Source organism: Lathamus discolor, chromosome Z (assembly GCF_037157495.1).
Source record: "Lathamus discolor isolate bLatDis1 chromosome Z, bLatDis1.hap1, whole genome shotgun sequence".
Taxonomy (NCBI): Eukaryota; Metazoa; Chordata; class Aves; order Psittaciformes; family Psittacidae; genus Lathamus; species Lathamus discolor.
Window position 1 is genome coordinate 25,971,429 of NC_088909.1, and position 14,292 is coordinate 25,985,720.

The following is a 14,292-nucleotide window of genomic DNA, read 5'->3' on the forward strand; positions in this document are numbered from 1 at the left end:
CAAGGGGAGCAGAGCAGCTTCTCAGGAGATGGAAAGGGGTCTTTCACAGAGCTGCCAGCCAGGACACCCCTGTGGCCTTGCCGTGCTTCTGAGCCATTTCCTGTTGCTTGTGTATCTCAGCTGCTTGATTTTCCTGTGTTCAGGCTTCAGCGTGTGCCTGGACCTTGTGAAGCGCCTGCCCTGCTGTGAGACCAAGACATTTGAAGTGTGCTTTGACCCACAAAGTGCCAGCGTGCCCCTGGGAAAGGTGGATGTGCTCCTGCCCATCAAGGTAGGCCAGCTTGTGGGGCAGGCAGCAGGTTGGGCACAGCAGCGAGTGTCAGCCGGGCTCTCAACTGGATGCTCTGTCCTTCTCTAGGTCAGAGGAGGCCCCACGTTCCAGGTCCGCCTGCGTGCCATTGTGGCTGAGCCGTCCCTCTGCCTCTCGAGGGACAGGCTGGAGTTCTCCTCTGTCCAGTGTGGGCAGTGGCAGGAAGAAACCATCCAGCTCCACAACACGTCCCAGGTCCCCTGTAAATGGTCCATGAGCATGAATGAGGCTGTTAAGGAGGTAAAGCACAGACAACGTGTAACACACAACTTCTCGGTTGGGTTTTCTTTGCCTCTCTTGGCTTTCCCGCCCCTCTGGCTGCCTGAGCACTTGGGCTGCAGCTCGCTTCAGGAAGCTTTTGAGGGTACAGAGCAAGGCTGGTTCACCTGGGCCTGCTCACTAGCTGATGCTTCACTTCTCTGCCATCTTCACCCATTCCTCCCCCTCCGAGGACACTGCCTCCCCATCTGCCTGCCCTGCCAACATGTTTGCCCTCCAGTTCTAGGCAGGGGTGGCCACGTCTGGGTGGGATGAAGGTGCTCCCTGCACCGTGCCAGCATCTCGGAGCACTGCAGGAACCGAGGGTCTGTCCTCGCAGACCAAGGAGACCTCACGCGACTGGTTTCTGTGTGCAGGTGGACAAACATCTGCCAGCGAGCGAGCGTGACAAGCTGCGGGAGGAGATGAGGCCCGCGCCCTGTGGCTTTGAGGTGCTGCCCTCAGCTGGAACCCTCGCTCCAGGACAGCAGTGCCATGTCCAAGTCCGTTTTTCACCCACGGAAGAGGTGAGTTTGGTGGGTGTCACCCCCAGGAGGACTGTCAGGGCAGTGTGGTAAGGGGAGGCCAGCACAGGGAGCGGGGAATGAGCTCTGCCTCCGCGTGGAGCTTTCTGCCAGCCCTGTGCCCACCGTTCCTCAGTTTCCCCTGCACGGTCCCACGCAGTCTGGGAGTCAGCTTAAATGGTGGAGCATTCCCAAAGGCAGTTTGCATGTGGCCACCGTGACTTGGAAACTGGCAGCGTGTGACAGGATGGACCCAAGTGCTTCCATGGCTGGGGACAGTCGCAGGGATCTTTCAGTTGCTCATGGAGATTTCAGCGTCTCGTGTCTGGCCTTGACCAGAGCCAAGCACTGAGCAGAGAAGACGATCCTTATTTCTGTCCAGTGAGAGCTCAGCTGCCTCTTTCACACAGCTGATGTTTGCCCGGTGCTGCAGCGCCAGGACTGTGTCTGAGAAAGCAGACTTTTCTCACGTGCGTTGCGCTCCCCCACGACTAGGTGAAAACCTCTGATAGGCTGTTTTAGATCCATCTGGTAGCCAACTGACCACTTACACTCCCGAGCAGGACTCACCGCAGTTACTCAGAGCCATGCAGATGCTGTAGCCCCTGCTCTAAGTAACTGCCTGGTTTGGGTTCAGCTTAGAGGTGCTGAGAAGACCCCTGAGCCTGGGGCGATTGTTGCCTTGGAGGCGCTGTCACCTGGGGCTTCACGGAGGAGCTTTCTGTGCTGCTTCTTTGCAGAAGTGCTACCGGGGCGAGCTGCAGATCCAGATTTGCCAGAGCAGCCAACGCCTGCGGGTGCCGGTCTTGGGATGTGGTCTGGAGCCACGGCTGGAGTTGAGCCCCGCAGAGCTCGAGCTGGGACCGCTGCTGCCACAGAGCCATGGGGAAGAGGGGACAGTGGTGGTGAAGAACCCCTGTGGGGTTTACTCACTGGAGTTTGACCAGCAGCACCTTGCTGAGGAGCAGGTGAGGGGGAAGGTCTGTGCACGCTCCTGGAGATTCCCAGCGCTCCAGCATTCCCAGGCTTGTGCCAGGGAGACGGGGGCAGCGCGCAGGGCAAAGCCCGGTGGCATTCCAGGGTTAGCCGGCTCTGCTGGCAGGCTGTGGAGGGACTTGGATAATCCCTGCCACTGGGGGGAAAGAATATGGGAGGGGATGGCTCGTCTGGGGAGTCTGTTCACGTGGTGAAGGTCCAGAAACTCATGCTGTCTGTGGTTTCTCTTCCCTCTGTGCGCAGCTCCTACGGACACCTAAAGACGACAACAGCCACAACAGCTTGTTGCTGCCTCCGTGTGCCCCGGCTGAGAAGCTGACTGTTGAGGCCCAAGGAAGGGGCATAGAAATGAAGGTGAGATGAAATCTAAATGCTAAAAGTGCAGGTGGCAACCAGCATGGTTTTCTCATTTCCTCATCTCTTCCCCAGCCTAGCATGGTTTGTGTTTCTGCCACGAGAGTGGCAGAAAACCTCTTCTCCTTCTTTCCTTTGGCTTGATATCAATCCCTCCTGCCTCAGGTTGACGTTGTGCATCCACCAGGAAAGGTGGTGAAGCTAGGAAACATCTGCATTGGGCAGACGGTGAAGAAGATCGTCACCATAGCCAACAAGAGTGCAGGCCCTCTCGCCTTTAAGCTCAGAGTCACATCCACCGTGCCAGAGTTGCAGGAAGCTGGGGTAAGTGCCATTCCTTCTCTGCAGAGCACTTTAGCGTGCCTGCAGGGAGCGATGAGCTGCTGTGGGTGGGAGGTAGTAGCTAATGACAGCTGTGGGCTGCCCTGGCTGCCTGTGCCTGCCCCGTCCTCCCTGCTGGCACTGCTCTGCCAGCAGATGCTTGCAGTGTGAATGCTTCAGCTGAGCTGGGTGCCAGGACTCCCCGAGAGCCACAAGTGAGAAGGCGGCACAATTCCTCTAACCTGTTTTAGACGCATAGGTCAGGATGCAGCCACATATTTTAGATCTGGAAAGGCGAGGGAGGTGAATCTTGAAAGAGGGAGGGTTACAGCTCTGTTGGAACTTCCATGAAAGCTTTAGAAGGCAGAGGTGACCTCACCGTGACCAGGTGGACACATGGCAGAAAACACCTTTGGTATTACCTAGGAATGCGTACGAGGGAATGAGTGGGACTGGGTCAGTGTTGGTGCGGACAGAAGAGGAATTGGAAGCCTCTTCCCTGAGTCTGGTGAGGGAGGCTCCGCAGCTGGCTTGCCAGATGAAATAGTCTCCACTCATCTCTTCGGGTAGGTTCTGTGCTTGAAGCCCAGCAAGGAGCTAAAGCTGAAGGCCAGAGGAGACACCTGCAAAGTGGAGGTGACCTTCTCCCCGAAGCGCCGCATGCAGCCGTTCAGCGGGGAAGTGCTGCTGGAGTGCCGCGTAGGTTCTGTGCTTGAAGCCCAGCAAGGAGCTAAAGCTGAAGGCCAGAGGAGACACCTGCAAAGTGGAGGTGACCTTCTCCCCGAAGCGCCGCATGCAGCCGTTCAGCGGGGAAGTGCCGCGTAGTGACCCTCGTAGGTCACTCTCCTTTGGGCAGGAGGTTGGCCGAGATGACCTTTGGAGGTCCTGTCCAAGCTGAAGGTGTCCTGTGCTCTCTGTTGGAAGCTGGGTTTTGTGGTGGCTGGGGGCCAGGCACGGGCAAAGGGCAGATGGGAAGTCGGGACTGAGCACCAAACGTGTTGGAGCAGCTAACGTAAAAAGCCAGGCTTTCTGCAGGCCAAGAAATGAAGTTTGTTCTGCGTAGCTCTGGGTCGCTGCTTGTGGCAGCCCAGGGGGCTCAGAGACCCCCATGCTCAGCGCACGGGCTGCACAGGCTCTCCAAGCCCCGGGCACAACCACTTCTGCCAGCAGCACCTGGCTGGTGTCCTTCTGCAGCTTGCAGGGAGCAAGAAGGGCAAAGCTGCCCTGCAGTTTGTCAGTGCCGTCCTGGCCGTGAGCAGGCAGGTGGGAAATGAGAGAGATCTCTTGAGGGTCATGCAGGAGCTTTGGGAGGAGCCCTTCCTGCAGGTCTCAGGCTGGGCACAGGGGGGTGACTGGCCCCTCTGCAATGTTTTCTGTGCCAGGCCAGCAACAAGCTCCTAAATCCAAGGGGTCAGTTCAGAAGGGCTCTGTGGTGCTGGAGCTGCCGGGTCCTTGTCGCGCTCCTTGTCCCGCTCCAGCTGGCCTTACAGTGGGCCAGGTCAGAGATTTCTGGCCTCAAGTCTCCAGGGTGCTCAGCAGATCTGTGCCCTTAGGGTCGCACGTGCTCAGCATCTCTTTAACGTACAGCCTGCGTGAGGAGTCTTGCAGCTTTCAGCTGCTGTGGAGGCAGAGGCAGGTGTCTGGGATCCACGGGCACCCAGAATGAGCATGGATATGAGCTTTCCATGGCCCATGTCTGGGGGCCCCTGTTGTGCCAGCTTACAGGCTGCTCTCTGGTCAGCGCTGTTGGGGCTAAGGCCAGCAGGACTGAGGCAATGGAGCTCATCAGGGACGGCCACCCCCTGCCCACGGCTGTCCCTGCGTGAGCACAGGCTGGCAGGGACATGCCCAGGTGAGTGGGGCCAGTAAGGGAGTGTTGGGATGTGCAGAGCAGCTCTGCTGCAGGGCCCGTGTTTCCTTGCTTTGCCCAGAGATGATGCCTCTGTGTCCTGTAGCTGTGCCGTGTCCTGTGGGCCACGCACCCGCTCACAAGCAGCTCAGAGCAGGTGCGACGCTGGCGTCTGTCTCCTCCTGCGCGGGACAGGGCTGCAGTCACAGCTCTGCCAGCTGGACGTGCTGAAAGCTGCCTCAGTGAGAGCCTCAGGCGTGGGACTGTCCAGGGGTGCTCCAGAGCCGACTTGTCCTATTCGTTGTCTGTAGGGCTCCATCTTCTTCCCCCTGCCGGACGGGACAGGCTTACGCTACCAGCTGGAAGGAACTGCTGAAGCCCCCAGGTGCTCAGGGGCCATTTCCCGGCAGGTTCCGTGCATGAATTCCCACACGGAGCTCATCCCTGTGTCCAACTGGCTGCAGAGACCACAGAGGTGAGTCCAGCCCAGGGAGTCTGGCCTCATGAGCAATCCCTGCAGCAGCACAAGGAAGGAAGCTTCCAGTGCCTGGAAGCTCCCTCCTGAAAGCTTTTCCCTCTCCTTGGCTGTGTCTGGCCATACCCACGTTCTGCCTGTGCAGAGCCATCCTGGAGGGCTTTCCTCCAAGGGGGGTGAGAGCTGGCGCCCTGTGCCCGAGGCACTGAGGATGAGAGGGACTGTATTGTACCCCCGCACGATGGGTATCCTATGGGAGTCCTTCCTGTTGACCTTCACTGCGTCCTTCTCACCCGCAGGTTCCTGGTGGTTATTGACATGCTCAAACCAGAGAACCTGGAAAGCAGTTCCGTGCTGCAGGGGTGTTCATACATCGACGTGCCGAGCTCTGCGAAGAAGGACTACCAGCTCACCTTCTTCTCCTACAAAGAAGGAGTCTACAGGGCAAAGGTGAGTGAGGACACTGGTCTGCAGGGCCCTTCAAGGAGCTGTTGGCTCACTGAGAAGCTACACGCCCGTTTTCATACCTCCACGTGCACGGGTCCTATGAAATACCACAGGTGCTTTCTCTGGTCTTGCACTCCTCCTCGCTGGGTGCTCATAGCCATTCCTGGAAGCAGGGCGCTGAGCTCGGTGGGCTCTTCCGGGTCTGTTTTCCTGTGTGGAATGAGCAGCACTTCCCTTTCTGTCTGATTCAGGTGACCTTCCTCAACGAGACAACCGGAGAGTACTTGTTCCACATGGTGACTTTCAAGGTGATGGCTTCGGGACCCATCGGCACTGTTGAAATGAGCACCGCCGTTCGGCAGAGAGTGTCCTCCACTGTCAAGGTGGACAACCCTCTGCCTGTCCCGGTGACGTTTGCCATCAACTGCAAAGTGCCGGACGTCAGCGTTCCACAGCACTTTACTGTTCCTGCACAGTCAAAGGTAGGAGCAAAGCTCCTCCGGCTCACTCTGCTCTCCCTACTCGTGGCCGGAGGGGGGGCTCTTGGAGGGTGATGCCTGAAAGGAGCCATGTGGGGCCTCTTTCCGTGGTGGCAGCTCCCTGCCGATGACGTAGAGAGGGAGCAGTGTGCGAGAATATCCCCAGTGGGAATCATCCTGCGCTGGTGGAGTCTGCCCTGCTGGCCCCTGTAACACGCCGCCACTGGGCGTCACGTGGCAGGCCCTTGTGCCATGTGCCCCTCATTTAATGTGTTGCTTCCAGGTGCGAGTGGCTGCAGGACAAGCCTGATCCCGCGGCCAGGTTGTCTGCAGCCTGCATTGACAGGAGGTGGTGTGTGCCCTGGGGGAGCACAGGGGCTTTTTAGGGTGGGCAGCTTCTGGCATCATGCTGGAGGGCTCTGAGCTGTTGGGATCTGTCCCTGAGTGAACCGTCCCCCAGAAGGAGCAAGGCTGTGCCCGAGAGAGAGGGAGTCAGAGCGGGGAAGGCAGCCCAGCCTTCAAGCGCTGCCTGAGCAGAGCAGGGACCAGCTGCCCCCTTCTCAGGCACACGTGTTCCCTGCCTGTGCCTGACGCCGTGGCTTTTTCCTTCCTTCCTCCCAGGCGGATCTTGTCTTGGAGTATCAGCCCCTGAAAACGGGTGAGAGCACCGGGCACCTGGTGCTCCAGAGCAGCGACTTGGGCTCTCTGTCTTACAACCTGCAGCTGAAAGCCACCTCGAGCAGGCCAGAGAAGCCCGTGTATTTCCGCACCACGCTGGGCTCCCGTCAGACCATCACCACCAAAATACGGAATTTTGCCCAGCAGGAGACCGAGTACCTCCTACAGGTGAGCCCGGGCTGCCAGGGCTCTGGCTGGGAGGCAGCTCCTCTGGCCAGCACCAGCCCTCTCCACCAGGGGGTCCGAGTGCCTCTGGCGTGGCCTGGCAGAGCCAGGGTGGCCATGTGAGCCCAGGGGCCTTCCCACTAGTGTGGGCTTGTCCTCCCTTGCGGGCCCGTGTCTGCTGCCCTGGTTGGAGCTGCTTTTGCAGGCCCCGTGGTGCCTGGGCTTGCTTCCCGCTTGCAGCCCAGGTCTGGCAGTCTTGGGGCTTGGGTGCAGGGTTGTTCCTGCTGGGCACGTTTGCACACTTCTCGTGCCCATTCACCGCAGGCACTCACCAGGGCTATGGTCTGGGTGGGACGGGCCAGGGCCAGGGGACCATCGTGTTCTTCCCGAGGCGCTGGCTCTGCTGTTGTGACCAACCCCCCATGGTCTCTTGTCTCCCCTGCGCAGACCGACTGTGCCGACTTCCAGACGGCAAAATCCATCAGTGCGGCACCCGCCAGCGCTGGGGGCTCGGAGCTGAATGTGGAAGTGACCTTTGAGCCCTGCCACCTGGGCAAAGCCAAGGCCACGCTGCAGCTCAGCTCTGCACTGGGCGGGCAGTACTGCATCCCACTCATCGGCCTTGCGCTGCCCCCTGAACCCCAGGGCCCCTTCCTCATCCCAGCCGGCGGCACCACCTCCATCTCCTTCAGGAACGTCTTCCCGAGGGCCACTGCGTTCCAGTATGCCGTAAAGCACCCGGCCTTCAGCGTCAGGGCCCCCGAGATGCTGCGCGCCAAGAGCAGCACCACCATCACCGTCTCCTTCACGGGCGGCCCGGCTCCTGTCACCAGCAGGCTGGTGGTCTCTTGCCCTGGCGGCTCCTGGATCTACCACCTCCGGGGCCTGCCCTCCACCCGCAAGTGACCAGCTGCCCCTGGCCCTTCCCGCCACGTTCGTGCTCTCTGGAGCCAATAAATTTCATTTAGCATCCTCCCACACGACGTCCTTGTCTCTAAACGGGAGAGGCATGAATTCGCTGGATGCACAGCCGCTGGACAAGGAATTGGCTGGCTGACTGCACACAGAGAGTCGCGGTCAATGGCTCAATGTGTAAACGGAGACCAGTGACGAATGGTGTCCGTCAGGGGTCGGTGTTGGGGCAGACCCTGTTCAACATCTTTGTCGCTGACACAGACAGTGGGATCGAGCGCCCTCAGCAAGCTTGCAGACAACACCAAGCTGTGTGGTGCAGCCGGCGCGCTGGAGGGAAGGGATGGCATCCAGAGGGACCTGCACATGCTGGAGAGGTGGCCAGCCTCATGAAGTTCAGCAAAGCCGAGTGCAGGCTCCTGGCCCTGGGTCAGGGCAATCCCAGGCACAGCTGCAGGCTGCGCAGAGAAGTGATTCAGAGCAGCGTGAGGAGAAGGACCTGGGGGTTGGAACATGAGGCGCTTCAGCGTGCGCTTGAGCCCGGAAACCCCCTGTGTCCTGGGCTGTATCACCAAGAGCATGACCAGCAGGTCAAGGGAGGTGATCCTGCTCCTCTGCTCTCATGAGACCCCCACTGGGAGCACAGTGTACAGTTCTGGTGTCCTCAACAGAAGGACCTAGAGCTGTTGGAGCAAATCCAGAGGAGGGCCACGAGGATGCTAAGGGGGATGGAGCAGCTCCTGTACAAAGACAGGCTGAGAAAGCTGGGGCTGTTCAGCGTGGAGAAGGGAAGGCGGGGTGGAGACCTCATAGCAGCCTTCCAGTATCTGAAGGGGGCCTACCAGCATGCTGGGGAGGGACTCTTGATCAGGGGCTGTATCAAGAGGACAAGGGGTGATGGGCTTAAAGTGAAACAGAGGAAGTTCAGGTTAGCTAGAAGGAAGAAATTCTTCACTGTGCGGGTGGTGGGGCACTGGCACAGGTTGCCCAAAGCAGTGGTGAATGCTCCATCCCTGGCAGTGTTCAAGGCCAGGTTGGACGGGGCTTGGGCACCATGTTCTTGTGTGAGGTGTCCCTCCCTGTGACAGGGTGTTGGAACTAGAGGATCTTAAGGTCCTTTCCAATCCAAAGCGTTCTACGATTCTGTTATTCTCTAAGATTCTTTGGGAAAGCGCGGTTAAGACTTCAGTCGGTTCCACTTAAAGGTAAAAATTTGAGAATGAAGACCTTAGGCCCACTATAGGAGAGGATCTGGTTCAAGACCGTCTTAAGAACCTGAACGTGCACAAGTCCATGGAACCTGATGGAATCCATCCGCGGGTCCTGAAGGAGCTGGCGAATGACGTTGCTAAGCTACTGGCCATCATATTTGAAAAATAATGGCAGCCAGGTGAAGTTCCCGACGACTGGAAAACGGGAAATATAACCCCCATTTTCAAGAAGGGGAAAATGGAAGACGCGGGGAATTACAGACAGAGTCTCACCTCTGTGCCTGGTAAAATCTTGGAGCACATTCTCCTGGACAGCATGCTAAGGCACATGAAAAACAACAAGGTGCTTGGTGACAGCCAGCATGGCTTCACTAAGGGGAAATCCTGCCTGACCAATGTGGTGGCCTTCTATGATGGGGCTACAGAATTGATGGACAAGGGTAAAGCAGTTGATGTCATCTACCTGGACTTGTGCAAAGCGTTTGACACTGTCCCACACGACATCCTTCTCTCTGAATTGGAGAGATATCAATTTGGTGGATGGACCACTCGGTGGATAAAGAACTGGCTGGACGGCCGCACGCAAAGAGTTGTGCTCAATGGCTCGATGTCCGGCTGGAGACCGGTAACGAGTGGTGTCCCTCAGGGATCGGTGTTGGGACCGGTCTTACTCAACATCTTTGTCGCTGACATGGACAGTGGGCTTGAGTGCGCCCTCAGCAAGTTTGCCAGTGACACCAAGCTGTGTGGTCCGGTTGATATGCTGGAGGGAAGGGATGCCATCCAGAGGGACCTTGACACGCTTGTAAGGTGGGCTGATGCCAACCTTATGATGTTCAACCATGACAAGTGCAAGGTCCTACACCTGGGTTGGAGCAATCCCAGGCACAGCTACAGGTTGGGCAAAGAAGAGATTCAGAGCGGCCCTGCAGAGAAGGACCTGGGGGTGCTGGTCGATGAGGAAATGAACATGAGCCGGCAGTGTGCGCTCGCAGCCCAGAAAGCCAACCGTATTCTGGGCTGCATCAAAAGGAGCGAGACCAGCAGGTCGAAAGAGGTGACCCTGCCCCTCTACTCTGCTCTTGTGAGACCTCACCTGGAGTATTGTGTGCAGTTCTGGTGTCCTCGACATAAAAAGGACATGGAACTGCTGGAACAAGTCCAGAGGAGGGCCACGAGGATGATCAGGGGACTGGAGCGCCTCCCGTATGAAGATAGGCTGAGCAAGTTGGGGCTGTTCAGCGTGGAGAAGAGAAGGCTGCGTGGGGACGTAATAGCAGCCTTCCAGTACCTGAAGGGGGCCTATAGGGATGCTGGGGAGGGACTCTTCATCAGGGACTGTAGTGACAGCACAAGGGGTAAGGGGTTAAAACTTAAACAGGGGAAGTTTAGATTGGATCTAAGGAGGAAATTCTTTCCTGTTAGGGTGGTGTGGAATGGGTTGCCCAGGGAGGTTGTGAGTGCTCCATCCCTGGCGGTGTGCGAGGCCAGGTTGGATGAAGCCTTGCGTGGGATGGTTTAGCGTGAGGTGTCCCTGGCCATAGCAGGGGGGTTGGAACTAGATGATCTTGAGGCCCTTTCCAGCCCTAACTATTCTATGATTCTATGATTCTATGACCCTGGAAGGGAGCTTGGGCTGTCTCAGCGTTGGCTGGCAGTTGAAGGTTATGAAGGAAATAGCAGGAAGCTCTACTAGTGGGCTCCTATTAATGATGTCAGCTGTGGTAGAGCTTTTGTAAGAGGTTTCCTTTAGTTAGAGAGCTTCTGCCTTGGTGCCTTCAGCACACAGGGGTGTCACGCCTGAGGTGTCTTTGCCTGAGCTCTCCAGTTTCCAGCTGGATTCGTGGCTGGACATGGTGCGGGACATGTTTTGGAGTGTTTCCAGAGGCTGGCTGCCTGGAGAGCCAGTTAGCACTCGGGGCTCATATCCTCCCTGCCTGTGTTGTAAAGGCCCAGATGATGAGTGTTGGTTTCAAAGTGAGGGCTCCACGTTCCCCGCCAGGCAGGTGTGAGGATTTGCTTTGCCTGTGGCCCCGAGTCTCATGGGAAGCTTTTGTTTCTGGCAAACGCTGTGCTGCAAACGTGTGAAGCTCCTGGCAGCTGAGATGCCCCGGGCAGTTGGGTGGCCTTGTGTGGTGCGTGTGCCCGTGTGCGCAGGCTTAATGGGTACAAAGTCATCGACGGGTGCTCACCAGGGACAGCAACAGGGGTCACCCCAAAGGCAGGCTGGCCATGGCCCTGGTGTGGCGGGGCTCCTCGTGGGCCAGCAAAGTAGGAATTAAATGGTTGCTTTGTAGTCAGTGCGGAAGCTTTTTTCTTTCCTGCTGAAGCAGAGAAATTCTTGGCTCATCTGCGGTGTCTCCAGCAATTTATGTGTCGCTCACGGAGCATGACCAAATGCTGCTGTAAGGTGCACTTTAGCCCTGGTGCAGGGCTTCACTGCGGGGGAGACATTGAAGGCGTAGGGGGGCTGCAGGGATCCGCAAGGCTGTAGCTTTAGCAAGGCCCTGCGGTGGCCGTGGAAGCCACGTGTGGCCCTCGCCTATTGTGACGTACAGGGGAGCTGCTGCTGTTAAAGGCGAGCAGCAGCCGTGGCCCAGTGAGAGCAGGAGTTGCTGAGCCGCTGAGGCAGGAGCAGGCTTGAGCTACTGTCAGGCTCTGAGCTCTGCTTCCTCGAGGCGCTGGTGAAACCCTGCCCTAGCTGGCAAAGCCAGAGCGTTGAGGAGAGGGGCTGGGCAGCCCAGGTGCCAGCCCTGTCCTTTGCTGCCCAGGTTCCCCTGGCTGTTGGCAGCCCAGCAGCAGTTAGCTGCTGTGCTGGTGGGCAAGAGCCACACCGAGGCGTCCCTGGGCGGCTCCTGTCCCTGCAGCTGCCCACAGCTGCCGAGCAGCGCGAGGGCATTCAGGAGCCAAGGCTGGGCCCCGCACGGAGGAATCCTCCAGGAGAAGCGTGAATCACCCGTGCTCAGGTAGCGTCTGGCCCTGGGCAGGGAGGAGGCAGCTCCGCTGGCAGCAGGGATGGGGCAGTTGTGTGATAGCCGGCAGGATTTAAACATCCCTGGGCTAAGAGCAGGGCTGGGCAGGTAGAAGGGCTTGAACGGGCTCTGAAATTGCCGTGCAACTTGCAGGGAGGGTAGAGACTTGGAGCTAGGCTGTAGGTCCTGCAGCAAAGGGAGCCTTGGCTGTCTGAGGTGGGGAGCAGGGAGCCGTGGGGTGGTGGGCTGGAGGGGTGCTGTGTCCTGGTGGCTGGTTTGTCCTGCCCCTGCAGGGAGATGTGCCCGATTGCTCCGTTGTGCTCCTTTCCTGCTCCTCTGGGAGGCTGGTCCCTGCAGGCTCTGGGGCTGTGGAAGAGCCTTGCTCCAGGGCGCGGGGGGAAGCTGCTGGGCTGGCTGGGCTGTGGAGGTTGGAAGCCCTCTGGAAATAAGCGTTGTGGGGGCGACGACAGGGTTCGTTTCAAGTGAAGTGAAATCACAGCTCGGAGAATTGGAACGAATAAGGCAGTTATTCTTAAGACCCGGTAAGAAACCACTGAAACCCAGCTTAATGCTGGATCATCCCCATTAGGTTTCTCCCTTGAAAAGGAGTTATTTCCAGCTCTAAATCCCAGCTCTTGCTGCAGCAGGTCCTCCTGTCCGTAGGGCAGTGCAGAGCTCTGGAGTTTCTTGCAAGGACAAAAGGAAACGGTAGCCTTGTTTCCTGAAGCCGTGGAGGGCCCGGCACCACAAACACGTGCCGTGCTGTCGCTGCCTTGGCAGTAAAGGAATGAAGTGATTGCCTTGCTTGCAGGGTGTGGGGAGCAGTCGAGTGGCAGGGAATGGCCATCTTTGCCTAGATGCTGTCTTGCTGTGTACAGCAAGTGCACACAGCAGAGGTGATGTGGAGCACAGGGAAGCAGGAGGGAATATCATCCTGGATTTTACGTAGCTCTGAGCTAATTGCTCATGTGCCTTCGATGGTTTCCTGCTTTTTTCCTGCTGTGGCAGCCTGGAGTGCCTGGAGGGAGCCTGGAGTTTGGGTGTTAACAAGTGAAAATTAGGGCGTCCTTCTGCATGGAGAAATGCTCTTGGGCAGTGGGGTGATTTCCTGCCTGGAAGGAGCCGTTTTTGCCAGATAATCTTTGTAACGTGAGCCAGGCAAAGTAGCCTTGAGAAACTATGGTTCTTAATCAGAGTCTTGAACTCTGTGCTGACTTAGTTAGAAACATCATCAGGCTCCTTGCAGAGAGGGTGAGAAGTGCCAGTAGCGCCTGGTGCGTCTGTGTGGCTCGTGGGACTGCCCCCAGAGCAAAAGGCTGTTTTGGCTCAGGGTCTGTTTGTTGTGGGGTTTTACGTCTATGAATGGAGCCTAAATATGGTCTAATCATGAATGAGGGTGGGGAGGCCCTGTGTTCTCCGCTTAGGAAGGATGCCAGAGGCTGGAGACACAGCTGTGTCCTTTGGGTGTGCCAGGAATGGCAAGGCCCTGGCACAGGTTGCCCAGAGAAGCTGTGGCTGCCCCATCTCTGGCAGTGTTCAAGGCCAGGTTGGACGGGGCTTGGAGCAACCTGCCCTAGTGGAAGGTGTCCCTGCCCGTGGCAGGGGGTTGGAACTGGGTGAGCTTTAAGAGCCCTTCCCTGAGGTTGCGGGGTTCCAGGGTTCCATGGGTCCAGGGTTTTAAGGTTCTGGGGTTGTGGATTGTCCAACTGTTGCTTCTTTCCAGGCGACCTCTGCGACATGGCCAGTGGCAAGACCCCCCGGCCCATGAGGTCCTCCAGAAGGGCGGATGGATTCCAGAGCAGAGTGATAGCATCTCGTAATCCGAAGCTGGTCAGAGAGGCAGAAGAGTCTCTCACCACCAGGCAGAGGCTGGCCAGCCCTCGGGAGATGAGGCGGCCCCGGGCTACCCAGCTTCGGGACATGGGTGAAGTCTCCCATCAAAAGGTAGCCTTTCCCTGCTCTTCTCCTTGCCGTTTGATGTGACATTTGAAGAGGGCACGTGCTTGTGGCAGCCTTGCCTCCAGCTTACCCAAGCAGCTTGGTGATGAGGTCCTGTTGTCATTTCCAACTGGTGGCGGTGGAGTTCTTTCTGCTGGGGGAAAGGCAAAAAACACATTTCTCCAATGAGCCATTGAAGTCCTGGTCTGCACAAAGGCAGTGGAACCTCTGCTGCAGTGGGTGGGTTTTGCTGGGCAGAGAAGAGTGGATGCGCTTTGCCTGGATCAGTGTTCTCTTAGATGGATGTTCAAAGCTGCTTTTCTTGCAGGACTGCTCAGTCTAACACACAGTCCAGGTGGGTGGATGACTGAGGTAGGCTGTTGAGCAGAAAGCTGCCAGCAAG

General features: G+C 57.8%; 1 protein-coding gene across 1 annotated transcript in view; it reads left to right on the top strand.

The window, feature by feature from the left end:
• The window catches only part of LOC136005917 (hydrocephalus-inducing protein homolog), a 73,677-nt gene that overhangs the window by 11,936 nt on the left and 47,449 nt on the right, over nucleotides 1-14,292 (top strand). The window contains exons 9-19 of the mRNA XM_065663807.1: nucleotides 144-271; nucleotides 359-550; nucleotides 946-1,095; nucleotides 1,833-1,997; nucleotides 3,482-3,622; nucleotides 4,924-5,087; nucleotides 5,387-5,465; nucleotides 5,786-5,974; nucleotides 7,304-7,384; nucleotides 7,502-7,696; nucleotides 13,806-13,895. Of these exons, the coding sequence (XP_065519879.1) occupies nucleotides 144-271; nucleotides 359-550; nucleotides 946-1,095; nucleotides 1,833-1,997; nucleotides 3,482-3,622; nucleotides 4,924-5,087; nucleotides 5,387-5,465; nucleotides 5,786-5,974; nucleotides 7,304-7,384; nucleotides 7,502-7,696; nucleotides 13,806-13,895 (1,574 nt within the window). The remainder of the gene's footprint in view (nucleotides 1-143; nucleotides 272-358; nucleotides 551-945; nucleotides 1,096-1,832; nucleotides 1,998-3,481; nucleotides 3,623-4,923; nucleotides 5,088-5,386; nucleotides 5,466-5,785; nucleotides 5,975-7,303; nucleotides 7,385-7,501; nucleotides 7,697-13,805; nucleotides 13,896-14,292) is intronic.